Here is a 27,759-nt window from a genome sequence, read left to right as displayed (position 1 = left end):
TGCTCCGGACACGAGGCTCCCTGCCTGTGTGACCCTCCCCCTTCCCTTTCCTCCTTGTTTTGTGTCTGCAGATCCTTTATCCCCTCAACTCCCCATCTCCCCTCTGACTGGTTTTCTCACCCACCTGCCATCCTTCATCAACCCAGTTCATTTCTTTCCTTCATCCCAAAGTGATCACAGGAACAGAAGAAATGTGGCATTTTATCCGTCACACTCAGGAGTGACCACCCATCCTGGTTTGCCAGGAGCCTGACTCACAGTTCATGCCCGCTGTTCCTATTCTAAATAGCGCCCCCATCACTTCAATAGGACCTCAGACTGGACAGAAGGCAGCATGATCTCATTATATATTTATTAAACAAAGTCTTATATTCTTTGCCCTTTACTTCAGGAGATTAAGTCAAATAGCTCAAATTTTCTTCCCTGAAGGGAAAGATGTTTCCTAAAGTTATTTTCCTGAATGTTTCTCAAGAGCTTTTTTTTTTTTCAAACTAAAGTTTGGTGGCCTTTGGTAAAGTTTTTGCATCTTATCCAAAATTTTTTAGTTGCCATCTTCTTGAGAAAAATGAATCATTCCATAAGAAATCCAGACCCTATATTTGCTAGGCACATGACATCACCAACTAGAATCAAAACACACTAACAGTTTTGCAGGATAAGCCTCTCTGTATTTTCTATCAGGAGAGGAAGAATGGCAAGAAGGTGGCCCCCGACAGCAGGACCCACCATCCCAGAAATTCACCCTTTTAACAGCAAAATCTCCTGAGTCTACTGGCCCCTAGATCAGGAGCCAGGAGCCAGTGCTAAAAAGGGCCCAGAAGACTGGGGCAGCTGGAAAAGTCAGCTGGAGAACCAAGATGCTAGAAAGAAGTAAGAAATACATCTCTGGTGGGATGGAGGCTAAAGGGCCATCCAGAATGAGGAAGATTCAGCAAGGCATCACGTTGAACATTCCACCTTCCAGTCTGGATTTCTTCTCTTGCTCAACTACTGGTTTCTCTCAGATCCTTGGGCAAACTGAGACTGATAGAAAATGTCATTTCAAGAACTCAAGAAAGAAATGTTTCAAAAGGAGAGAACAGAACTCTAAGAAAAATACCGAGTTCATTAGTAATGTTATGGGCTAGAGTTTTAATATCCAGTTACAAGCAAACAAAAATTACAGACAATTTGCAGCGATGAGCGCAGAAACTATATATTATTTAGTTCCCAACACCTAGAACTGTGCCTAGCATACAATGAAAATTTCACACTGACGTTAACAGCTTTGGGTAGGTGTAAATGACATGTATACAGAGTACATCATGAGAAACGCTGGGCTGGAAGAAGCATAAGCTGGAATCAAGATTGCTGGGAGAAATATCAATAACCTCAGATATGCAGATGACACCACCCTTATGGCAGAAAGTGAAGAGGAACTAAAAAGCCTCTTGATGAAAATGAAGGAGGAGAGTGAAAAAGTTGGCTTAAAGCTCAACATTCAGAAAACTAAGATCATGGCATCTGGTCCCATCACTATGAGGCAAATAGATGGGGAAACAGAGGAAACAGTATCAGACTATATTTTTTTGGGCTCCAAATCACTGCAGATGGTGACTGCAGCCATGAAATTAAAAGACGCTTACTCCTTGGAAGGAAAGTTATGACCAACCTGGATAGCATATTAAAAAGCAGAGACATTACTTTGCCAACAAAGGTCCGTCTAGTCAAGGCTATGGTTTTTCTAGTAGTCATGTATGGATGTGAGAGTTGGACACTGAAGAAAGCTGAGCGCCAAAGAATTGATGCTTTTGAACTGTGGTGTTGGAGAAGACTCTTGAGAGTCCCTTGGACTGCAAGAAGATCCAACCAGTCCATCCTAAAGGAGATCAGTCCTGGGTGTTCATTGGAAGGACTGATGTTGAAGCTGAAACTCCAATACTTTGGCCACCTCATGTGAACAGTTGACTCATTGGAAAAGACCCTGATTCTGGGAGGGATTGAGGGCAGGAGGAGAATGGGATGACAGAGGATGAGATGGCTGGATGGCATCACCGACTCGATGGACATGGGTTTAGGTAGACTCCAGAAGTTGGTGATGGACAGGGAGGCCTGGCATGCTCTGGTTCATGGGTTCACAAAGAGTCGTACATGACTGAGCGACTGAACTGAACTGAAATGACATGTAATAAAGTATACAAGTTCCTAAGTTTTGACATATGTATAAGCCCATGAAACCATCACTGTAAGCAAGACACTGAGCACATTCATCACCTTTAAAAGCTTTCTCCAGCCTTTTTCTAATCCCCTCCTCCCATCTCAGGCTCAGGCAGCTATAATTCTGCTTTCAATCATGCTATATCCCCACCAGCAGAGCCTGAGAGGTTCATTTCCTCCATATCCTCACCAACATTTAGTTTGGTTGAAGCTTTTTAAATTTTAGCTATTCTATAGTTGTACAGTGTTACTTCATTGTGCTTTTAATTTGCATTTTCCTAATGACTTTTCATGTGCTGTCTTTTCATGTGTTGATTTCCTATCCATATAACTTTTTTGTTCAAATCATTTGCTCATTTTCTTTAATTGGGTTGTTTATCTTATTACAGTATTGAGTTTTGAGAGTTCTTTATATATCCTGGATACAAGCCCTTTATTGTAAATATATGATTTGCAAGTGTTTTCTCCCAGTTTGCATCTTATCTTTTCATTCTCTTACAAACATCTTTTAAAGACAGAAGTCTTCAATTTTGATGAAGTTCAATTTACCCAACTTTTAACTGAATGTGTTTTTGTTATTGTTCTAAGAAATCTTTGCCCAACCCAAAGAAACTTTGGGTGTGATGGATCTGGTCATTATCTTGATTGTAGCACTGTCTACACAAATGCATACAAAGTCACAAAGATTTTCTGCCATTTCTGTCTAGAAGTTTTATGGTTTTATGGTACAGGTGTGTCTATGATTCATTTCAGGTGAATTTTTGTATACAATCTGTGGAGGTATGAATTGAAGTTTTTGGGTTTGTTGCTGATATCGATGATTTTGCTGTTTTGCATACAGATTGTTTCACATAATTTGTTGAAAAGACTATCCTTTCTCTCGGAAACTATTTCTTTGTACTTTTGTTAAAATCACATTAACTTCTGATCAAAAAGCAGAACTCTCAAAAAAGGCCCTCCTTGACAGTTGCTAAGATTTAAAACACACAGCCTCTTTGATTCAGCAACTCCAATCTTAGCAGTTCTGTCTAAAGAAATATAAGCACAAGGATAGCACATAGATCCTTATAACAATATTATTTATGGGAGAAAAAACAACATGGGTGCCACCCAAATATTCCCTGATATAGGAAAGACTGAATAAACTATAGTCCAGCTCCATCACAAAATTCTATGCAAGGAGGAAAAGGAATGGGTTGGAGTTACATGGACTAACCAAAAGAAATACCCGAGAAATATTCTGCAAGGTGAAAACAATTACAGAGTTTTATATGTATAATGACTATATTATTTAAACACATGTGGGAAAAAACTAAATACTGGTTGGCCACAAGTCCATTCAGGTAACATCTACCATCTTACGGACAAACCTGAATGGACTTTTTGACCAACCCAAAGTATATCTGCATGTATTTATAAAACCTAAGAAAATTATGGGACAATAACTACCAGACAGATCACATGAATCTCCTTCATGGGTAGAATTCCCAGCTGGCACAGTGGTACAGAATCCATTTCCAATGCAGGGAACTCAAGAGACCCAGGTTTGATCCCTGGGTTCAGAAGATCCCCTGAAGAAGGAAATGGCAACCCACTCCAGTATACCTGCCTGGAGAATTCCATAGACCGAGAAGTCTGGTGGGCTATGGTCCATGGAGTGGCAGAGAATCAGATATAACCGAGCACAAAGGAACAGGATTACACTTCACACACTTCTATGGTGTGTTAGCTCATTACCCTAAGTAGATATTATTTTGAAATTTTTAATCAAATCAAGTCTAAAATAGTAGTCATGACTTTGACATGTACAAGATGTGGATTCCACTCTATCACACATCTATCTGTACCACTGCTTGGGAATAAAACCTTTTTTTTTCTTTTTTTGGTGGTTGGTTCAAGTAGAGAGAGATATTTCGATCCACGAAGGAGACTCAAAAAATAAATTCCACAAATTGTGTCCCTCCATAGGTAGAAGTCCTATCCCCGAGTAGCTCAGAATGTGATCTTATTTGCAAATAGCATCCGTGCAGATATAAACAGTTAAGCTAGAATGAGATCATACTGGATTAGGGTGGGCCCCCAATCCAATGTGATCAGTGTCTTTATTAGAAAAGGAAATTTGGACATGGAGACACACACACACAGAGAACGCAATGCAAAGCCTGGAGAGATGGTGCCACAAGCCAAGAAAGGGGAAAGATGGCCAGCAAACCACCGGAAGCTGGGAGGGAGGTATGGAAAAGATTCTTCCTCACTGCCCTCAGAAGAAATCAACGCTTCCCACACTCTGATTTGAGACATCCATCCCCTAGAACTGTGAGACAATACATTTCTGCTGCATAAGCTGCCCAGCTTGTGGTACTTTGTTACAGCAGCCCTGAGAAACTAAGGGACCAAGAGACTCCCTGATGGTCCAGTGGTGAAGACTTCACCTTCCAGGGCAAGGGTTGCAGGTTTGAGCCCTGGGCAGGGAGCTTTCCTGGTGGCTCAGACAGTAAAAAATCTGCCTGTAATGTGGCAGTGAAAGTGAAAGTCACTCAGTCGTGTTCGACTCTTTGTGACCCCATGGACTGTACAGTCCATGGAATTCTCCAGGCCAGAATACTGGAGTAGGTAGCCTTCCCCTTCTCCAGGGGATCTTCCCAACCCAGGGATTGAACTCAGGTCTCCTGAATTGCAGGCGGATTCTTTACCAGTTGAGCCACAAGGGAAGCCCAAGAATACTGGAGTGGGTAGCCTATCCCTTCTCCAGCGGATCTTCCCAACCCAAGAAGCGAACTGGGGTCTCCTGCACTGCAGGCAGATTCTTTACCAACTGATCTATCAGGGACCCAGGTTCAATCCCTGGGTCGGGAAGATCTCCGGGAGAAAGGAACTGGCAACCCACTCCAGTATTCTTGCTTGGTAAATTCCATGGACAGAGGAGCCTAATGGGCTATAGTCCATGGGGTCACAAAGAGTCAGACACAATTGAGCAACTACACACACACACAGTACCAAGAAGTCCAAGCATAAAAAAAAAAAAAAACAGTCCCTCATCCTTACCATGGTCCCACAGCCCCCAGTCCCGGGCCCAGGGAACATCCTCAGAAGACACAGAAGGTAAACAGCAGTGCCTGCTGCCCTGCGTCATAGGTGACCTGAACACCAGGATGCCGCCACACCTGAGGGGAGCCGGTTCCTGATGTAAACACATCAAAGCACGCAGTGGGCAGAAGAGTCTACAGAATCTGTGTGTTCATCCTCAGACCCACAATTACAAGGAAACCATGAGGAAGGGCTTGTCATGAAAGGATTAGGACGGATGTACCGTGAAGAAAGGATAACGATTAAGGAGCCCCTTTCTCCTGGCACCTCTCCCTCCCTTGGCACACAGGCCGCAGCCGTCGTGGCCACGAGATGAAAAGGAAGAGGTGGCACAGGAAGTCAAGGATGATGACTCCTAATGTTATTGAGAGTTAGTCCCTCACTTGTGTCTGACTCTTTGCGACCTCATGGACTATACAGCCCGCTAGGCTCCTCTGTCCATGGGATTTTCCAGGCAAGGGTACTGGAGTGGGTTGTCACGCCCTCCTCCAGGGGACCAGCCCAACCCAGGGATCAAACCCAGATCTCTGGCATCTCCTGCAGGGACAGGCAGATTCTTCACCTCTGAGCCACATGGGAAGCCCATATTATCCTAGTTGGGAAGAGGCAAATCCCAGAGGCTGGCTATCCAACCAGGGACATCGCAGAGACGAACAACATGGAATATTTTGAGAATAAAACCCTGGGCCTCCCTTGGTTCTGCCTGTCTGGAAAACTGTCACTGAGATCCACCCTGAAGGGACTGTCTTCCACATCCCAGCCCATGATCTTAAGTACCAGAGTGAACTATCTCGTGAAGCAGAGTTACTGCCAAGAGGCCCTCCCTCAAGGCACATGGTCTTCTTGGCGTTTGCTTCATTTTCCCAGGATGTTGACCAGAAGTAGAAGAAAAAAAGTAGGAAGAAAGGAGCAGGCATTTAACTGTTCCTCTAATGCCTGTGTTCATTATTTTCCAAATCCACCATAAACAAATTCAAACTCTGCACAAAAAGAAAATGCTATACGGACACAGTGATTTTTAGTCCCAGGATATGAAAGTCAGGCACATCTCAGCCTCAGGAAGTAGAGACAGACACAGACAAAGGCAGCAGGTTTGGACTTCCCTGGTGGCAGAGTGGATAGGAATCCGCCTGCCAATGCAGGGGACGTGGGGGTTCGATCCCTGGTAGAGGAAGATCCCACATGCCACAAAGCAACTAAGCCCATGGGCCACAACTACTAAGCCAGTGCTCTAGAGCCCGGAAACTGCAACTACTGAGCCCCCAGCACCCCGAAGGCTATGCTCTATAACAAGAGAAGCCACCACAATAAGAACTGGAGGACCACAACTAGAGTAGCCCCCCGCTCTCCACAGAAAAAGCCCAAGTGCAGCAACGAAGGTCCAGTGCAGCCAAAACTAACTAAATAAAAAGACAGCAGGTTTCATGTCATGAGTGTGCTAGTGTGTTAGTTTCCTTCTTGTTGGTGTTGTTGCTCTTTTACTCACTGAATCATGTTCAACTCTATGCAACTCCATGGACTGTAGCCTGCCAGGCTCCTCTGTCCATGAGACTTCCCAGGCAAGAATACTGGAGTGGGTTGCCATTTCCTCCTCCAGGGGAGCGTCCTGAACCAGGGATGGAAACTTTGTCTCCTGCATTGGCAGGCGGATTCTTTACCACTGAGCCACCGGGGAAGCCCTAAACAAACAAATAAAAAGGCAGCACGTTTCATGAGTGTACTAGCACGTCAGACACCTAGGGCTGCTGTCACATGTCACCACAGATTGGACGGCCTAAAACCACAAAAATGTCCTCTCTGGCAGTTCTGGAGGCTGGAAATCGAAAAAGCAAGAGGTTGTTAGGGCCATCCTCCCTCCAAAGGCTCTAGGAAGGCATCTTTGCTTGACTCCTATAGCCTCTGGTGGTTGCCAGCCATCCTTGGCTTTCCTCGGCTTGTCGCTGCTGTTCTTCAGTCGCTAAGCCGTGTCCAACTCTTTGTGACCCCATGGACTGCAGCACGCCAGGATTCCCTGTCCTTCACCATCTCCCAGAGCTTGCTCAAACTCATATCCATTGAAGTCGGTGATGCCATCCAACCATTCCATCCTCGGTCACCCTTTTCCCCCCTCAATCTTTCCCAGTATCAGGGTCTTTTCCAATGAGTCAGCTCTTCGTATCAGGTGGCCAACGTATTGGAACTTTGGCTCCAGCATCAGTCTTTTCAATGAATATTCAGGGTTGATTTCCTTTAGGACTGACTGGTTTGATCACTGGCTTGCAGTAGCACAACTCCATCCTCTGCCTCCATCTTCACTTGGCCCTCGTTGTCGAGTCTCCTCTGGGTCTTCAGATCTCTCCTTATAAAGACATCGAGTTTAGGGCTCACCCTAACCCAGTATGACCTCACCTTTACTCAGTCACATCTGCACAATCCCAATTTCCAAATAAGGCTACACTCACAGGTCCCAGGGTTCAGATTTCAACATATCTTGATGGGAAGGGAAGCGACTCAACCCATCACGATGAGTAAGACACAGAGACCGGGGGTTGATCTGAATCTTGGTCCCTAAGTAGCCATGTCAGTTGGATACAAGTAATAAAAAATCTAACTAACAGACAGGCTTAAAAAAGCAGAAGGAGGTGGCATTTTTTTTCACTACTAGAACCTCCCTTATCAAATTAAGACCTGAGTTACAACAAATGAGGGGAGAAGGAGGAGACCTAAGCTGCTAGACATGGAAGAGCAAGAGGAAGGATCCAGTAGCAGCAGGACGGACTAGTGAGCGAGCCCACTGTGACTTTGACAGCGCTGAAACAGGCCAAATGCACACAGCAAGCCTGTGCTTTATCCCTAACAGCATCCTCTTCCAGTTCTTGGCCTGAGGGTTTGGACCCGGTGAATGCACTGATGCTTTATCACTGGAGAGCAGCTAAATTGGGATCACAACTTTTTTTTAAGTTAACATAAAATGATGGTAACAGATTCCACTAGTCTCTAAGGAGGTCTTGGGACAAACATCTCAACTATTTCTTCTTGCTCTACTTATATAAAGCCTCCGTTTAGATTTGTGCTCCAGGGCAGGGAGGGGGGCGCAGCTGAGCAGAAGCACACTGCAGCTATTGAGTGCTTCTGAATTGGTTTTATTTGCTGACCACTAACGAGTCCCTAAACTGCTGCTATTGGAGGAGTCAGATGGCCCTGCGCAAGGGAGCCTGATCACCAGTAGCCGTGGGGCTGGCCAGCGGCAGCTATTTCAGGATCCGACCTACAGGACGAACTCATTTTAGGGAATGGAGTCAGTGCAAGGGAAGAGGGAGGAGAGGGACAATGTGGAACATCAAACAAAGTGCGAAATGTTGCCTAATGCTCCAAGATAACCCAGGACAGTCAACATCAAACAGCCCATTAGGCAACGGGTAACCAAAGGGCAGAGAGGTTTTTTTTGTTTTGTTTTTTTTTTAATTTCCAAGGCAAGCATTTTGCAAGTCACTTGGTAGAGATTTTGCTCTTGAACTGTCCACCTCCTCCCTCCCTTCCCCGCAGTTCTGGTCTAAACGGGGAACAACTGCAGATGTGATCAGGCTTTATCGCCAGCTTTCAAGGTCTCCAGTTTGTCAACTCTGAGAAAGACCTAATGCTGTAAGATAACATTTTACTTCTGCAAGACCTCAAATTAATGAGAAGGCCAAGTTTTCTTTAGGAAGGATAAGGTCAGATGCTCTGTGCTTACTCAACTATGAGGGTTGAAAAGAATAGCAAAACGTAGGATCGATTTAGTGAGAAACCTGTGAGTCCGTAAGAGCAGCTATTGCTTATTTCTAAGCAATTGCTCTTGAACTCTCCAACCTCCCCCCTCCCTTCTCCCCATTTTTGGCTTCAATGGGGAATGACTGCAGACGTGATCAGGCTTCATTGCCAGCTTTCTAGGTCTCTAGTTTGGATAAATGCCATGTGCTCCGGCTCAAGAGACTCTTAAATGGCACTTGGGAATTACAGCTTGAAGACGACACAGCAGCTTATTCCCCACCAGAGATCTGGGCCACCAAAAATGCGGTAACCTTTGGTCAACACAGACAACCACACCGATTCAACAAGAAATATGAAAGTGGCCTCTCTCAGCCAACGAGACCACCGCTCATTCTACTGATTAATAACAAGAGCACCCACACAAGTAAGCATCATACTCCACCTCATCCTTCCAAATAATAATAATAACTGCTTAAGAAGATCCAGAGCTAAACCTCCTGGTTCAAATTCCAGCTCAGTTCACGCCTGGCTTCCGGACTCTGGCCAGATCATTTGAACTTTCTGGCTTTCAGTTTCTTTATCTATAAAATGGGGATAAAAGCAGTTATGGGAATTAAATGAGCTAGATAATTCAAATAAAACTCTTTTAATGCTGTGCCACACACCCAGCACGTGCACCATAAAAGTGCCTGTTGTCATGACCCGCCTCCCTCTGGTTTCTGCCTGTCAATTTGCTCTGCCTGGAAAAGGGTCAGATTTACCAAGGTTTTCTCTCTGCCTGATGGGCCTGGTCTAATGGGCTCCAGCTGATGCTTTAGAAGGGTCTCCTGTCTACTTTCTCCGGGGAAAAGTAGAAATGATAACCACAGAGAAATAAGTGGAGAACAACTGACGATCCACACCAAGGCAAGATCAGCCCAAAATGACAAGGCACAGAAGGGGCAGGAAGATCCTACGGGAAAAGCACTCTGACCTCCCATAATCGCCAAGTGGTATTTAGGCACAAATGCCAACCTTTCTACCGGCCAAAAGTTGAGCAAGAAGTCAAAGGAAAGGTTCTTCGGGATCTGGTTTCCTCCCTACCTTTCCTCATTTCACACTTTTGGAGGTTCTAGTTACAGACACTGATCAAAATGTGAATGAAAATAAATAAATAAAAACAAAATGGTGAGAGGGAGACAACAGCCAACTTTTTCAATGAAAGTTCTGTACTTTCTGGATCTGTCATGGTGGGTTAGTCACTAAGTTGTGTCCAACTCTTGCAACCCCATGGATTGCAGCCCACCAGGATCCTCTGTCCATGGGATTCTCCAGGCAAGAATACTAGAGTGGGTTGCCCTTTCCTTCTCCAGGGGATCTTCCCAACCCAGGAATCGAACCCGGGTCTCCTGCCTTGCAGGCAGATTCTTTATCGACTGAGCTACGAGGAAATCTGCCATGAAGACAGTTTAAGATCAGTCAAAACAGGAAAAGTATTGGCACCTTTATAGACTGCCTCATAAGAAGACGGTCACACACAGACTCCACAATTAGCATCTGTTAGAACTTTTTCCCATGCCTTTCTACTACCACATCCCACTCTGTCCTTGTAATAACTACACCACAGGCAAGGATGCCCTGGTCTCCTTCATTCCAAACTCACTCTCCAGTCATCTTTCTCCTGCTCTCCACCTTTCCAGGGTTCCCAAAAGTGTGTCTTTTGGGAAGACAGAAGTCAGATGTTCTGAGGAAAGACACACTCCTTATGGCTGAGTCCACATTCCTGTGTGGACAGTGAGTCTGTCACCCCTCATGCATCTGCCTGGCCCAACAATGAAGATAATCAGGCAACCCCAGCAAACTGTAATACATCGAGGCCCAAAGTAATCTCATCTCTGTTTTTAAAAAACCAATACTTAGCCCTTTTCTACTGGAAAGTCCCCTTTCACTTTTCTGACAAGAGCCTGTTTCAAATCAGCTTCTTTAAAAATTCATAATTCTCCCGAGTCCCTCTAAAAAAAAAAAAAAAGTCTGCTGTGAGAAGGAGAAGGTAAAAAGGGAAGAATTCATATTTATTCATTTCTAAAAGTTGAGGTGGTGATTTAAATCTTCACATCCCCTTTGATCCTATTATAATTTTAATGGCAGAATCTCCCAGCGAGGGCTCCAGTGGGATGTTAACAGAAGTTTTAACATTCAGGGGAGGAGATGAACTGTGTGACTGAATGAGAAATTCCCCAGCTCAGCCCTGCTCGAAGCAACAGGTCCCTTTGCCTGTCCTGGATTTGGGTCAAACAGCGAAGCCGCAAATCAGAAAGCAGCAGCATTATTTTGTTTGGCAAAGGAGCAGGGTTTGATAACGGTAATCCACTCTGATTAGGGATGCTATTTCTTGAGCAAGAGAGTTGGTTACTGGACTCAAATTAGTTGGAGGGTGACCCTCTAGCTTAAATAAAGTCCAGCCACACTCCCTGGACCACAAATACTTTGAACAGGCATCGACCCATAGGGACTAATCAAGTCAATTCATTGAGATGTCCTTTTCTTCCCTCACCTCTTCCATTTCCAGGTGTTGGTACAAGAAATTGACTCCTTATTCCTGATAGGAAGCACTGGGAGCACTTTCTTCATTCAAGCTCATCTAAATTAGAATGTTTGCATTAAGAATTAATGAGGAAAAAATTCATGATGTTATATGAGACAGTTAAAAAGATTTGTGTAAGAAGGGTGGGGTTTCAACTCTGTTAACAACTGGGATTCATCATCATTTCCCCATTGAACACGCTCTCCATCGCCATCACCATGGCCACAACATCTGGTCATGGAAAACATCCCATTCACTGAAGAATCAGAAACCAATGTTCCTATAGAATGGTGCCTTAAAGGGTGAAATAAATAAAGGGGGGGAGGGAATCCCAGAGAGCAAACAGAGCCCGTGACAAAGACAACCACAAAGAATGTAAATAAAATATTACAAGCAACTCACTCACCACCTCACCCTCAACAACTCCCTCCCCCAGAAGCAAAAAGCAAAAACATCCAAATTCTGTTCTAAAAAACAGCAGAGCTGCTATTGGGAAGAAGCTATGAATAGGAAGGTTTTTCTCCACTTTTATAATCTCAAGGTTTGAGACATACTTTTAAAAAGAGGACCAGGCCTGGTGAGGGAGCAGAAAGTTAAGCCCTGTGTTGATAAGTACCTTCCAGAGGTGACCTGATCTTAGTGACAAGCCATGTTTAACCTGAGCTTTCAAATATGGAACCCCCCTGCTCTTTCAATCTGACACTTGAAGAGGAAAACAGGAATGCATTGCAAATGCACACTGTAATAAACCAGGCTCACACCAAATGCATGTGTGTATATTTCACAGAAGAGCCAGAAGGCCCTTTCTAGCGAGGGACAACTGCCATGCAAAACGCAAGCCAGAGCTAGACCCTGCCAAGGGTCACGTGCTGCGGAGCACACACAGGAGTCCCTACATGAAACACACCGATAGAAATAACTTCAAGGGGCAAAAATCCACAAACTCCGCAGAGACACAGATTCCCCAGGCCATAAAAGCCACCCGCAGGAATTCTAGCCTCATTTCTCCAAGAGCTCCACTCCTCACTCAGATGGGGAAACCCTCCACCTCCGCTCAGTCACTCCTTCCTTTAGCATAAATTCACTGCCCTGAAGGAAAGGAAAAACGCACATATACAACTGGCAGCTGTCGCCAGTCCCGAAATACACTTACATCACCTCTGGCCAATGGTTCAGAGCCCGATGTTGACTCTCGGAGTTAGGAAGCCAGTCAACCACCTCCCCATCTTCAAGGCTAAAGATCTCTTTTCTTGCTCAGTGGGTTTGAGACCCTTGGGGATTGGCCTGGGGTCGCAAGCTCTTACTATGAACTCCCTCCCTAAAACGACGGACCCAGGGAGGCTTGGGAAGGAGTCATGGGGCATCTACTTCTGCTCAAAGCAATGCCCTCTGCAGGTTAATCCTCAGCACGAGAACACACAGGCAAAGGTTAGTTAGCTTCTCCTAGCATCTCAGAGACAGTCTGGCCCTTTGAATTTTCATTGAAAACCTCCAAGCCAGCCAGGGCTCCTGGCCTCCCTGTCCCAAGACTTCAGATACATCCGTGCTGTATTTTACCACTTAAACACTTCTTCAAAGTTTACTACAAAACAATGTGGCTCTGAGCCTGCCAAAAGTTTAACTGCAGGATTCAGTAGGTTTTATCTGGCAGGGTAGCTGCCCTTCCTCGGCAGACTATTTTCCAGGGAAAGCAGTCATCAGACCTTACAGTCGGGGTGATTTTGGGGTTCCGAGTGTCACTGAATGAGCCCCTCTCTGAAACAACGCCCCACTTTCTCACTTTGACCCACCCCCCCTTTCCAACTCCCTGGCTCCTGAATCCAAATTAAAGGCAGTTTGGCATTTCAGCAGACAGCAGCGAGAAAAACTTTTAAAGAGATGACCCCAGGGCATAATATTCCTGGCTGAACTTCACTTTTGATTTTCAAATATCTGGGGGAACTTGGGTTCAGGGGAGATGAGACGAGAGGGCCAACAAATAAGAAAAAATAAAATAAAATAAGTAGCATACCATGACCAAGCCAAACCAAGCCTGAGTATTTCCAAATTATATTGGCAAACAAATGCTTTCACAAATCATTTGTTCTGTCTTTCCCGGAGACAAAAAATAACAACAACAATAATAATAATCTGGATGCAACAATCCTAACCCCAGACCAGTAAACTGTGTCAGTGGAAAACAATCTAAAATTGCTGGTCAGAAAGTCCAATCTTATATAAATCTCCAGGCGCACTAACCCCGAAGGCAAAAGTTGTGATGCCCAGAGCTAAGCCTTCTTCAATTTCATCACCCCCCAGCTCCCCGACCGGGTATCTGGCGGCTGGGTGAAACCGACAGCATCAGGTTCTAATCCTTGTGTCTTTCATGACTGCTTCGGGCAAACCCTTGCAAGCGGTGCTCTGCTCCTCGGGTCCAAGCACCTCCTCCTCCACGCTGGCCCCCAGCCCTCCGCGGCCCCTTACCTGCAGGCGCTCCGTGGCCGGCTGCCACATCTTCCAGCCGCGGGGTTGGGCACAGGAGACGCTGGCAAGACTCTGTCGATGGGCGCCGGCAGGGTGGGGGGCGGCGAGGGGCTGCGGTCCCGCTTCACATCTGGGGTGGGCGTCCGCGGGAGGTGCGTCCGGGAGCCGGCGACCGCCGCGGGGTGGGCTCTCCGGTCTGCGAGCGCGAGGAGGCGGCGCGGTGCTCGGCGGCCGGCAACTTGTGGGCACGGCCGCGCGCCGGCTGTCCTGGCGCAGCTACAAGAGGACTGCGCAGCTCCGCCCGGGCCCGCGAGCGCACGGCGGCGGCGGCCGCTCCCTCCTCCCCCGCCGCCGCCGCCGCCGCCGCCGCCCGGACCTGCGCGCTCTGAGCATGCCCGGGGCCGGCGCCCGCCCGGGGGGCCCGCATACCCCGCCGCGGGGGACCCCGCATCCCCGCGCGGAGGATGTGGGCAGGCCAGAACTCACAGCCTGCCCCCGCCCCCCGACCCTCTAGGAAGCCCCGGGTGGGATGCGATCTGGGAGACTGAAGAGCCTGGAGAAGGCGGCTTCCTGAAGCCAGAACTCACGTTGCCCCCACTGAGGGTCCCAGGCTTTCTGTCGGTCAGCAGGGATCTCTGAACCGGCCTGGGTCTTGACTGGCACTGTGCCCACAGAATCCCATTCACGCCTCCCCCTGGAGTTAACTGAGCATCTGTTAGGCTCCAGCCCCTGTGCTAGATTCTGAGAATACAGTGGCGCAAAATAGAAGACAGAGAATTGTTCCTCCTCTCCTGAGCTCCGTTCTAGTTGGAGGAGACGGTCAACGACAAGAGAACATACCTGAAAGGGCGCTCCTCGGTCAGATGCTGATTGAGACATGTTGGGAAGAAAATAAAATGGGCCTGAAGGATGAAGAAAGGGAGAGGAGAGCGTCTTGCGGGAGGGGAGGGTGGCTCTGGGGCGTGTCTGGAGTAAGAGGGAAAGATGGGCCCACCAGGTGAGGGATGACATGAAAGGCAGAGGACTGGGGCGCCTGTAACCTGGAGGAGAAAGGCGGCCCAAAGTCCCCCATCCTGCATCCATTCTGAGATGTGCCAGGTCCCTCAGGAAGCTCTGTGAACCCAAACATAAGCCAAGGGCCACCATGAGCTCCGGGGTTTGGAGGGTAGTGTTGGCCTCTTTGAAATAACTCCCTTTCCTAAGGAAACCCAGCTCTTCCGATGCCCTTGACAACGGGCTGAGACGAGCACGAACATTCCCATCACTCGGATGAAACAATCAAGGCTCACAGAGTTGAGGTGACCATTCAAGTCACACAGCCAGTGAGTGGCTTCAAGGTGGCTTGAAGGCTGGAGCGCTTACCTGGTTCCTGCTCTGACCAGGGAAACACCATGGAAGAAGGGCAACCTTCGGGGGCTGGAGATTGGGAGAGCTGGACAGGATGGGGAAGCTAAGAGGGTGGGAGGAGAAGTGGTCGGAGATGCTTGAGGAGAGAAGCAACAGAGAGAGGGGAAGGACCAGGAGATGTTTGTGGGGGCCCAAAGCCCCTGAGAGGCGAGTCCCATGAAGCAGCAAGGGCTGGCAGGGGAAGGGTCTCGAGGGCATGTTGCACCACATGTGCACAGCCTGGCACCGGAGCTACTCAGGCACCGTCCAAACTAACACCCACATCTGGAAGGATTTGCCCATCATCATGCATCGTTCTTGTTCAGTCGCTAAATCGCGTCCCACTCTCTGCGACCCCATGGGCTGCAGCACACCAGGCTCCTCTTTCCTTCACCATCTCCCAGAGTTTGCTCAAATTCATTTCCATTGAGTCAGTGATGCCATCCAACCATCTCATCCTCTGCCACCCCCTCCTCCTCCTGTCTTCTATCTTTCCCAGCATCAGGGTCATGCATAGGTGGAGTGATTTGCATATAATAGAGCACTCAGTTCACCAGACCCTCCCGGGACTCTCCAAGGGGGACACACACACATCTCCCAGGCTTTGGGGAACATGCGATTCACAGAGTCACCCAGAGGAGAGTCACACAGTGGCAGTGCCTACCCAGGGCTCTTTTCCAAGGCTCCAGACAGCTCCTTCCAAACCACACAGCTGCTGATTGATGCCACCCACCCAGGCAGACCCTCGATGCCCTAAGAGCCAGCAGAGCTACAGAGATGCTTCTGAAAGGCTGGTCTCCGTCCCCACCTATGACCACAGGACCTCCCACTCCTGCCTGACAACCACAAAGACTTTCTCAGCTACTTCCGCAGTCCCTGCTACCTGCTCTGGATCTACCAATAGCTCCTTTCTGATGAGGTGTTGGAATGTCAGCCCTACATGGAAATACATCTCAGATGCTTGGTCATGTGCTCTCTGCTTGGAGATGATATTTTTACTTTTCCAATAACTCATCCAGCACACTTCCCACACCTAGAAATTTCCTGCTGCAAATAATAGACCTCCCCAGCCTCCTAATTCTTTTTTTATAAAAATCCCAAAGCAGAGAGAGAGGCACTTCATTACGAAAATCTAGAAAATCCAAATGTGCATGTTAAACCTCTCAGGAAGCTAAAACAGAACCACTCAGTTGCCAGGGATGTTTTCCGACTTAAGCTTTGAAACCATCCTTGGTCGCAGATGCTCCCGTGGAAAAGTGATTTTGTTTTAAATAGCAGTGGGATGAGATAACGGCCTACATTCAAATCGCATTAGAGCGTTAAATCCTGTCTTCTCACCTCCGAGTGTAATTAATTGTTATGACTCAGTAATACAGCTTTTTGTTCAGAGTATGATGCTGTTTAAGGAGAAAAGGCTTCGGGGCTCTGTTGATTTGGTTTTCAGTTGCCAGTTCCACTTTGGAAGCGGGTTTGGTAAAGTAGTGTTTAAACTCAGAGGACACCCCTAGTTTTAATGACCTTTATGTCAGGAATCAGGAATCTGGGACAGGGGCATGAGAGTGGAGCTGGAGACTGGTAGGTGGCAAAAGGAATGGGACGACTCTCCCACCATCGGTTTTGCTCCCAAACCTTTCCATTCAGGAGGAACCTGCAATAGAGGGTGAATGAAACAGAGACACCTACTGGCCAGAGCCAGGATGTGCATCATATCACTCCCAGCCCCTTTCTGGGAGAAGCCACCTCAACCTCAATGAGTCTGAAAGCAAAAACAGGTTGGGATTCATGTCAGTGTATGTCAAAACCAATACAATATTGTAAAGTAAAAAAATAAATAAAACTGAAAAAAAGCAGGTTGGTTCTGAGCAAGGAGTCATTCCTGAAATAAGCAGGATTTGTTTTGGTGCAGTGAGTAGAAATATTAGGCACACAGGTATGTGTGTAATTTCATGTATTTAATCTCCTGTAATTATCTAAGCAGATTTAATCTTATGAATAAATACCATTTCAATGAAAATGACCACACTCCCCCCCCCCCGAAAAAAAAATCGGCAAGGCCAAGATGAATTATAAACACAATGTTTTGTTCAGAAAAAGAATTCCAACCACGTCCAGAAATTCTTATAAACCAGATTTAGTCTAGTTCATGATTCTGAGCCCTAAGGTGAACAACCTAGATGTCTTTCCATCAGAAGGATGGTGAATTAAGCTGTGACCCAGCAAATCACAAAAATATTAAAATGTTATGCAGCCATTGAAGAGGAAAATTATGGATCTACACTGCAGCTTTAAAATGCTTATGCTGTGATAATAGATTTGTTGAAAGTAAGCTACAGTGTATATAATTTCAATACAAGTAGAAAAATATGTATCAATTTCAGTAAGTATTGGAGAGGACCTAAGACAATAAGGCCTGAATCTTAGCCTTTGAACTACCTTGGTGAGAACTTTTGGCAAGTCACTGGCCTTGCTGAACCTCAGATGTCTCATCTATAAAAAGGATGATAATACTTAAGAGTTATTGGAGGCCATGCATGAGTGCATGTGTGCAACATGCCGTGTACTTAGTACATGTGCAGAAAACTTTAGTTTCCATCCCCTTACTTCTCTCCCTCTTTTTATTACTGAATGATCAAATTCTCACAAAGTGGCAAAGTGGCCCATGTTTCCTGTGGTGCAGTCATTTCCACTTGGAATGTTTGTGGACTTCAGTTGTTTGATTTAGTTTTTCACATGAAAGCGATAAGCCATATTAAAGCTCACTTCCATTTCTAATTTAATCATATGGCCAGAGATATTTATTATGTTTAGCAGAGCAAGCGTTGAAAAGTCCTTCTGGTGTCATTAACTTGATTTCAAAATCACCAAAACAGCTGTAGATGAGCAATATAAAAAAATTCATTAAAACATTTAAACCTGCCTATAGTGATGGAGCCACTAGCTCTTGTCCCTATGTACTTATAAGGGTGTTTAGGTAGCCCTTTCTCTCCCTGAAAAGGAAACCTTCACAGTAGTTTTTGCAAACTAGGCTAAAAGGCAAATGGTGTAGGACTAGTTAGTACCTCGTATGTGTGTTGTCATTGCCCTACTGAGAACCTCCTCATCCTCTGACCAGACTTAGAAAAATGGTATATTGTTAAGAGTTCCCTGGTGGTTTCGTGGTTAAGACTCTGTTGCTGTCACTGCCAAGGACCTGGGTCCAGTCCCTGGTTGGGGAACTAAGATCCCACAAGACACGTGGTGTGGCAAAAATAAATAAAAAAGAAAAATAAATATAAGAAGGTGGATTGTTTCCAAGACAGTCACAATCATTGCACTCCCCTCGGAAGTCATGCCCTTTGCAGTGTGGGTTTGCTCATTTCTCCCATCGTGAGATTGAATTTCCCTGCACCCTCTGAATCTGCGTTGGATGTGTGACTTGCTTTGATCAATGCAATTCAGCAGAAATGACACTATGGCACCTTTAAGCTTGGGTCACAAGACACCTTGCAGCTCCCACTGTTACCCTCTTGGAACCTGAGATCATGGCAGGAAGAAGCCAGATTAGCCTCCTTGAGATGATGACCTTGTAGGGGAAAGCCAAGCCAAAGCCACGGCAGCAGAGTGAGCCAACAACTCAACCACACCACGTGAAGACAGCAGCCACGTGGGTGACTCAGGTGAGACCAGCAGAAGAAACACTCAGCGGAGACCAGCCCTAATTGCTGACCCTCAGAATCGTGAAAAAATAACACAGTGGTTTTTTTTAAGCCTTAAGTTTTGGAGTGGCTTGTTAGGTAGGGGTAGATAATTGATTCAGAAAGCATCACTAATACCTGTTAGTCTTTCCTGGTAAACCTCGCATCTTTCTCAGTCTTTCCTAACAACCGATTTATCAGAGTTGGTACAAAAATGAAACCTCATAGTCTAACATAAGGACCTTTCCTGGGACGACGTCCCTGGCAGTCCAGTGGTTAAGACTCCATGCTTCCACTACAAATGGCATACATTCAATCCCAGGTCGGGGAACAAAGATCCCACACACAATTTGTGGCAGAACAATAGGGAAAACAGACTTATTTCCTTTTTTGTTCTTTTACTCTTGCTTTCTCAATTCCCTCATGCACAGCTAGATCCTGTTATCTGGGTCTGTGACCCATGCTGCCGAACCTTACTAATTTTTGTAGTCTTTCTGACAGGAAGACAGGAAGTGGGCTGTGCTCCAATCATACAATGATCAAGGTAGATTCCTTCAAGCACAATTTTCAGTGAACATGAAGGTACCTGCTTTTTCACCGTCCTCCTCCTTCTTTCTGAGACACAGCTCGGTCAATAATATCCTGGCCATCTTTGTAGATGAAGAGTGAATACAGTTCCTTTTCCAACTAGAGCCTGGGGAAGCTGAGAAGGGCATGGAGGATGGTGCTCAGATCTGTTTCTACCACATTTAGCCCAGAAACAGGCAACTCTTCCTGTCCTTTGTGGCCAGGTTTCTAAGGGTCCCTGTTGCCCTGGACCACAGTCCTGCCTTGGTGATAAGCAGTATACACTCTAATCGGGACTGGGGTGAAGCCATAGCTTATGCTGTCTTCCCACCTCATCACTTCTCCATCTGAGCTGATTTCACACCAAACCAGTCTTCCTTTACTTCTATTTTTTCTCTCTTTCTTCCCACTTTCATCATCAAAGCCAAAAATTGCTGTCCTCAAACCGATAGGAACTGTGCCGGCCATAACTTGAAGAAATTAGGTTATCTAGAAAAGAACATTCATGAAAAGAAAGATGCTTCTGGATCCATCTTATGTGTGTGCTGAGTTACTTCGGTCGTATGTGTGTCCCTATGAACTGTAGCATGCCAGGTTCCTCTTGTCAATCGATTCTCCAGGTAAGAATACTGGAGTGGGTTGCCATTTCCTTCTCCAGGGGATCTTCCCAACCCAGGGATCAAGCCCATGTCTCTTATGTCTCCTGCATTGGCAGGCAGGTTCTTTATGACTTGCGTCACCTGGGAAGTCCCAGATCCATCTTGGCCTTTGCTTAACTCAAAGCCTAGATGCACTTCTGCAAGTAAAACCCTCTCTAATGGATGAGGCAGCCCTTCCTGCAGAGGTTCAGAGATCAAGCCAGTGATCTTATGGATGGAGAATTGGGAGAGAGATAAAGAGGAACCTGAATCTTCACCTTTAACAAACTACCTAGAATCGCAGGTAGAGCAGCAGAAATCATGGTTCGGTGTTCTGTTTTTATTGGTCATGTTGTAGGTGGCAGAGAAAAGGAGCAGGACGTCATCAATGACCTCTCTGAAGTGCAGACAACATTTGAGAATTATTTGTTAGGAATGGTGTAGTGGGGATTCTAATGTGCCATCCAGACCCCTCCCCACTTCAAGATCACTGTGTTCATGGTCTCAGCAGCAAAGAGGGTGGGCCAAGGTTGGGAGTATTCGCCAATGGTCCACAGCTGAGTCCCTCTTGACATTGCCTTTAGCCAAAGGGAGCCAACTTGCCCAATACGTTCCTCCCTATAGGCAGCCCACTTCCGGTGACTGTCAATGTTGGATCAGCCAAAGCCTTGGTTGCAGATGCCTCAAGTTGAAGCTCTCTTCTTATCCAGACCTGTTCCCCTCACTCGCTTGCAGACTCGACAGTGGGAATTTGGGAGCCAAACCACCCCCTGGATGGCAATAGACAGAGTGCTGATCATCCCTGGGCACTCTTGCTGGGCGGTTGTTAAAACAACTTGGAGGGAATAGAATGAGATACAAATGAAAGGGAATGTGCTGAGGGCTGCCGTGTCTCGGGTATTAGAGAGTTTTAGGGGAAACAGTAATTCCCAGGATAATGGAATCAAATGGTCGTTGCTGAGTGCTGTGGATGCATTGGAGAAAGACAAAGAAATACAGCTAGTGATTATGACCAGGGGCTTCCTTCCTAGCATATTAAGGGATGCACACCTGTTGCAACTAAGTGGTGGAGAAAGCTGAAGATGAGACCCAGGAATGAGCTCTGTGGAGAGTGAAGCTCCAGGGAGTCTGAACTCTCCAAAAAGTGCTATAGTTCACAACTCTGATTCGGAGGGAGTGAGCCCCTGATGCTTGAGATGAGAATACAGATAGATGCCTTTGGAAATCTTGAATTCTCAGATTCCATGACCCTGAAGTGCTGCCCTCCTTGCTCAAGATGTATTGAACTCTGCAAAGGAACTATTTTAATGTAATTGACTTTTATAGGATACTGCATGCCACAAATGCAGAATATACATTCTTTTTAAGTACCCATGAATATTCACCCACTTAGACAGACTATATACTCATAAACTGCTCCATACCATAAGCCTCAGTAATTTAAAAGAATTGAAATAGTATGGAATATGGTCTCTGGCTGCAACAGAATTAATTTGGAAATAATAACAGAGAAATGCCTGGAAAATCCACAGATATTTGGAAGTTAAGCTACACACTGTTAAATAATGTGTGTCTCAAAGATGAAATCACAGAGGACTTCTTAAAATATTTTAATTAAAGAACAATGAACATGAGCCAATCAAAATTGTTGCATACAACTAATGCAGCCTTAAGAGAGGAATATATAGACCTAGAGGCTTTTATTTAGAAAGGAAAATATATCTAGAATCAATTATCTTAGCTTCTACCTTAAGAATCTGGGGGTAAAAGTAGAGTCCCATAAACTCTCCAACATTTCTGCTGGGGATATAAAATGGCACAACCATTTCAGAAAACAGTTTGACAGTTTCTTGTAAAGTTGAACATGTGTTTATTGTGTGACCCAGCAATTCTTGAGCATATATATATCTATATACTCAGGAAAAAAAAGACCTATGTCCACACAAAAACTTGTACCCAAGTGTTCACAGCAGATTATTTATCCCAAGTCAAGCCAGAAACAACCAAATATCGATCAACAGGTAAACAATTGAACAAATCATAGTTTATCCTCATAATGAGCTACTTCCCAGCAGCAAAAAGCAACACATGACTAGAACATGTAGCAACATGGAGGCTTTTAAAAATGTTCACTGACTTAAAGAATAAACACACACTGCTATTTTTTAAATGGATAACCAACAAGGGTCTATGGTATAGCACAGGGAACTCTGCTCAATGTTATATGGCAGCCTGGATGGGGGGAGAGTGTGGGAAAGAATGGATACACATATATGTATGACCGAGTCCCTTCCCTGTTCATGAACTATCATGGCATTGTCTGTTAATCAGCTATGCCCCAATACAAAATACAAAGTTTTTTAAAAAAAATGTTCTTTAGGGCAAAAAAAGCCACACATCAGACACTATTATATCATAAGGGCAAAGTTTATATTTAGATGTATAATGACAGTAGAAAATCATAGTTTCCTAGTTGGGGGTGGGGGATCCATAATTGAAATCAAATGGATATGAGGGGACTTTCTTGCATGAAGTATTCTATTTCTTGACTGTGGTGGTGATGAGTCAAAACTCATCAAGCTGTATACATAATACATGTGCATTTAATTCTATGTAAATTAGACCTCAAAAGAGTTTGTTTAATTTTTTAATGTAAGTGATAGCCAATTAGTGTTGAGTGTCCAATTACTTCTGATTCCCTATGCCCAAAACTCAGCAGTCAAAGGCAGGATTTACTCTGCTTTGGAAGGAAGTGATTTATGTTATCAAGAAGATATAGGGCTGCTCATGCATGTGGGGGCAGACAGGGATAGATCTTGGCACCCATGTGATACACAGGGCTGTCTCTGAGATCTCCTCTGCCCAGTTTTAAGAGTGAATAGCTAAATGCCGCAGTCATGTTCCCACTGAGATTGTCACAGTCAGCAGTCATGCTTGCTTCTCTCAGACCACTTACAGTGAGTCAACCTTTTAATCTTCCTTCTCTGATATCTAATTTTTCAATGGAGCTAAAAATCAGATTTTAGAAACTTGCATTAAATTAAGGGATATAGTGGTAATGTTCCTATGGTTTCAGTCTCTAGTGAGCTTTTCAACACTAAGCTTTAGGGCTGGATATATCCATCACTCCACAATTTTGAGATATTTTCCTGGAGAGGTTCATTAGTAATGGCAAGAGTATGTAAAAAGAGAGTCCCTACATTTTTTCTTCAATATATTCCATTAATTCATAAATTTCATATACATTTGTAACTCCTTCTATAATTAGAACCTTATGATGTCATCATGAAATTTAGAAAAGTTTAAGGTCTTCAGACATCCATACCAATGTGTGTAGGGTCCACTGCCACTGAGTGACTTTGAAAAAGTCACTTCAGCTCTCCTAGATTCATTTCTCCTGCCTGTAAAATAAATTATTTGGATTAGTTTACCTCTAAGCTTTGTTCCAGCTTTAAAAATTTATTATTCTCTTCTTTGGCTAATGATCCCATTAAAGTATATAATGTGGTACATCAATAACACTAATGGAATTCTTTAAGACCATGACTGTTTCAGATTTTTTCATCATCATTCAAATCTACTTATAGAGCAGGAGTAGCCACATCATTTGCCATTTAGGGATCTCCAGCTCCAAATGGGGTACATATGGGTGGCACAGGGTGGGAAGGGTAAACGGAGTGAGATTTAAGGTATTTTAGTTGCAATATGTTGGTGTAGTGCAGAGAGGGTATTAAAACAGGTAACCTCATCCTATAAAACAATGACTCGGTGCTAAGAGTGTGGTGTTATACTACTAACAGTGTTAGTATCAGTTACAACAAGTTTCCTTAGAACTGCCTAATTCCAAACACATGGTCCCACTGCAAAGAAATTCCACCTGATCATTTTGTGAACCCATTTCCATTTATTCTGTAGTATTTCCTAAAGATTATTATTACACTTGACCACACTGATGTTTAACATCCTTCAGCCTCTGGAATGATCACTAAGAACAGTAGTTTTATTTTTTTGAGCTAAAAATCAAAGTACATGAGGGTTGTTTAGAATTTTAAACCTACCTAGTAGCTAGAAATTTAGGTATAAAATATTTGAATTTCCATCACAAATTATAGATTCAAGTGGGCGATGGATATAATATTTGAAATCAGAATGCTTACTATAATTCTAATGTCCCTACCAATGCCAAAAAGAAAACAAGGTGACAGCAGGATTTGAACCATGTCAGAACCATAATAACAATACTTACATTCTTTGGAACCCTTAGCTTTGCCAGCAATCCTTCTGGGCACCTTGAATCCAACATCTCCCAGGATATTCACAACAATTCTGTGAAGTAGGTGCTCTTGTTAGCCCCATTTTACAAGTGAGGAACTGAGTCACAGAAGGCTTAAATATTATGCCCCAGATCACATTGCTAGAAATAGATATTTGCTTAGTCGCTCAGTCATGTCCAACTCTTTGCGACCCTTTGGACTGTAGCCGGCCAGGCTCTTCTGTCCATGGGATTTTTCAGGCAAGAATGCTGGAATGGGTTGTCATTTCCTTCTCCAGGGGATTTTTCCCATCTAGGGATTGAACCAGTGTCTCCTGTGTCTCCTGCCTTGCAGCACATTCTTTACCACCTCAGCCATCAAGGAAGCCCAGAAATAGACATAGGTGCTGTGTATACCTAGGTGTATCTGACTCCAGTAGTTTAAGCTCTTTGGCACTAGGCTACACAAAACTGTCTCATAAATAGAGTTTAAAGTTGGAGGGACCTAAGAGATTATCTAATCTAGCCCAGCTCTCTGACAGATTAACTGATGTGTCCAAACTACCAGCTAGCAATATGCTAGGACCAGGTCTCCAGAATCTTCAGCAGACATATCACAACAAATAAAAACCAGGATATACTTCATGATCAGAATGCACCAGGGATGGAGCTGGACATGTCTGAATTATATTATTATCTCATTTGTCAATACTCCAGGCACTGTTTTTATCTCTAGGTTAAGAAAGAGAACATTGTGAAGTAATTAGCCTCCAACTAATAAAAAAAATAAAAATAAAATAAATAAATAAATAAAAATGCTTCCCTGAAAAAGAAAAAAAAAAGAAAGAGAACATTGGAGCGCAATGCATTTACAGAATCCCACAGCTGATTAGCCAGATTCAAACCTGTCTCTAAAGCATGTGCTCATGACTACCACCTACAAGGGCTTCCCTGGCGGCTCAGATAGTAAAGAATCCACCTGCAATGTAGGAGATTTGGGTTTGAACCCTGGGTTGGTAAAATTCCCTGGAAAAGGGAATGGCTACCCACTCTAGTGGCTACCTGATGCGAAGAGCTGACTCATTTGAAAAGACCCTGATGCTGGGAAAGATTGAAGGCAAGAGGAGAAGGGAACAGCAGAGGATGAGATGGTTAGATGGCATCACTGACTCAATGGACATGAGTTTGGGTAAACTCTGAGAGTTGGTGATGGACAGGGACGCCTGGCATGCTGCAGTCCATGGGGTCACATAGAGTCAGACATGACTGAGCAACTGAACTGAACTGAACTGACCCACTCTAGTACTCTTGCCTAGAGAATTCCATGAACAGAGGACCCTGGCGGGCTATAGTTCATGAGGTCACAGAGTCGGATATGACTGAGCAACTAATGCTTTCACCACCTACAAACTCTGGAAAGGCCATTAGTCCATTTTGGTGATTCTAAGGGTCTTCAATATTAAAAACACCAAGATCATATCATTCAGTGCCATCATTTCATGGCAGATAGTTGGGAAAAAATGGAAACAGTGAGACTTTATTTTCTTGGGCTCTAAAATCACTGCAGATGATGACTGCAGCCACGAAATTAAAAGATGCTTGCTCCTTGGAGGGAAAGCTATAACAAACCTAGACAGCATATTAAAAAACACAGACATCACTTTGCCAACAAAAGTTCATATTGTCAAAGCTATGGTTTTTCCAGTAGTCATGTATGGATGTGAGAGTTTGACCATAAAGAAGGCTGAACACCAAAGAATTTATGCTTTTGAACTGTGGTGTTGGAGAAGACTCTTGAGGGTCTCTTGGACTGCAAGGAGATCAAACCAGTCAATCCTAAAGGAAATCAACCCTGAATATTCATTGGAAGGACTGATGCTAAAGCTCCAATACTTCGGCCACCTGATGTGAAGAGCTGACTCACTGGAAAAGACACTGATGCTGGGGAAGATTGAGGGCAGAAGGAGAAAGGGGCGACAGAGGGTAAGAGGGTTACATGGCATAATCGACTCAATGGACATGAGTTTGAGCAAATTCCGGGAGACAGTGGAGCCTGGAGTGCTGCAGTTGTGAAGCGGCATCCCAGAGAATCGGACAGGGCTGAGCAGCCGAACAACGAAGGCTGCTCTATCCCTAGGACTCTGCATGCCATGCCTCTTGGTTGGCTTTGGCAAAGACCGTTCTCTTGTCACTATCTGATCTCATTTTCTCTCTGTGGTTTGTCACTGACCTCAGACTGTGCTCTGAGCCAGTTCCTGAGTGACTGTCCATGATCTCTTTTCCGCTTAAGAAATTTCTAAAACCACCTTGATGTAAATGCAGGAAAGAGTGCAATGATCATCCCCCAGTTTCCCAACATGTTTTAATCTTAGGAAATATTCCCTGAATGAAAATTACACTAAAGATATGAATACTTTTATAACTCAATACATATTGCCAAATTGTCTCAAAAAAGCATTGTTCAAAAACACAGTCAATAACAAGGTGTGAGAATATCAAATCATTAGCACTGGGCATTTCCATTAAGCTCTTTCTATTAACAACTTAAAAACAAACAGAAAAACTTTATTATTATTTGCATTTCTTTAGTTATAAGTGAGATTGATCATTTTTCTCTTTTAAAGCAGTTATATTCTTTCTTTCTAAATTATCTGTTAATATGCTTTTCTCATATTATTGTCTGCTTCATATACATTTCAAAATTTATCAATAAACTTAGCATATCTTAAGCCTTCGACCTTTATTTTCTGATCCCTTGCCAGAATTTTTATGGATTCCATACATTTTTATCAGGAATATTCTTCATGATTATGTAAAAATCTAAATAAGAAAATCATTTGGGGCTTACAAATTATCAAGGTATCTAAAGCTTATATCATTTTTTCCTTTTTAATTTTGTTACATTCAAACAATATTATAATATTAGATTTTGAAAATGCTCTATATTCACTTTAGAAAAATATAGTCTTGCTTTTGGGGGTACAATGTTTAATATGCCTTTTAATCTTACTTTGCAAATTATTCAACTTCTATGTGTCCTTATTTTATCTTCCAGAATGACTTTTATAATCAAAATATCCCATTTCTCTCATGTTTATGTCAATTTTTCTCCTTATATTTCAAACAATTTATAAGACATAAATTTGCTGCTGTATTGTTTAAAGATAGTTTCAGTGTTATCATTCTTCATATTTATTTACTACT

General features: G+C 44.3%; 1 protein-coding gene across 2 annotated transcripts in view; it reads right to left on the bottom strand.

The window, feature by feature from the left end:
* The window catches only part of PID1 (phosphotyrosine interaction domain containing 1), a 250,664-nt gene extending 236,254 nt beyond the window's left edge, over positions 1 to 14,410 (bottom strand). Inside the window, exon 1 of one of the 2 annotated variants that reach the window (XM_043444902.1) lies at positions 14,039 to 14,410. In XM_043444902.1, coding sequence (XP_043300837.1) covers positions 14,039 to 14,068 — 30 coding nt within the window. In that variant the 5' untranslated portion in view covers positions 14,069 to 14,410. Of the gene's footprint in view, positions 1 to 12,728; positions 13,237 to 14,038 lie in introns of those variants that run through there. The other variant, XM_043444903.1, reaches the window with a different exon arrangement.
* Positions 14,411 to 27,759: the final 13,349 nt, after the last annotated feature.

This window comes from Cervus canadensis, chromosome 24 (assembly GCF_019320065.1).
Source record: "Cervus canadensis isolate Bull #8, Minnesota chromosome 24, ASM1932006v1, whole genome shotgun sequence".
NCBI classification, from domain to species: Eukaryota; Metazoa; Chordata; class Mammalia; order Artiodactyla; family Cervidae; genus Cervus; species Cervus canadensis.
Note: the sequence above shows the minus strand (reverse complement) of the source record. Positions and strands in the feature narration are given on the sequence as shown.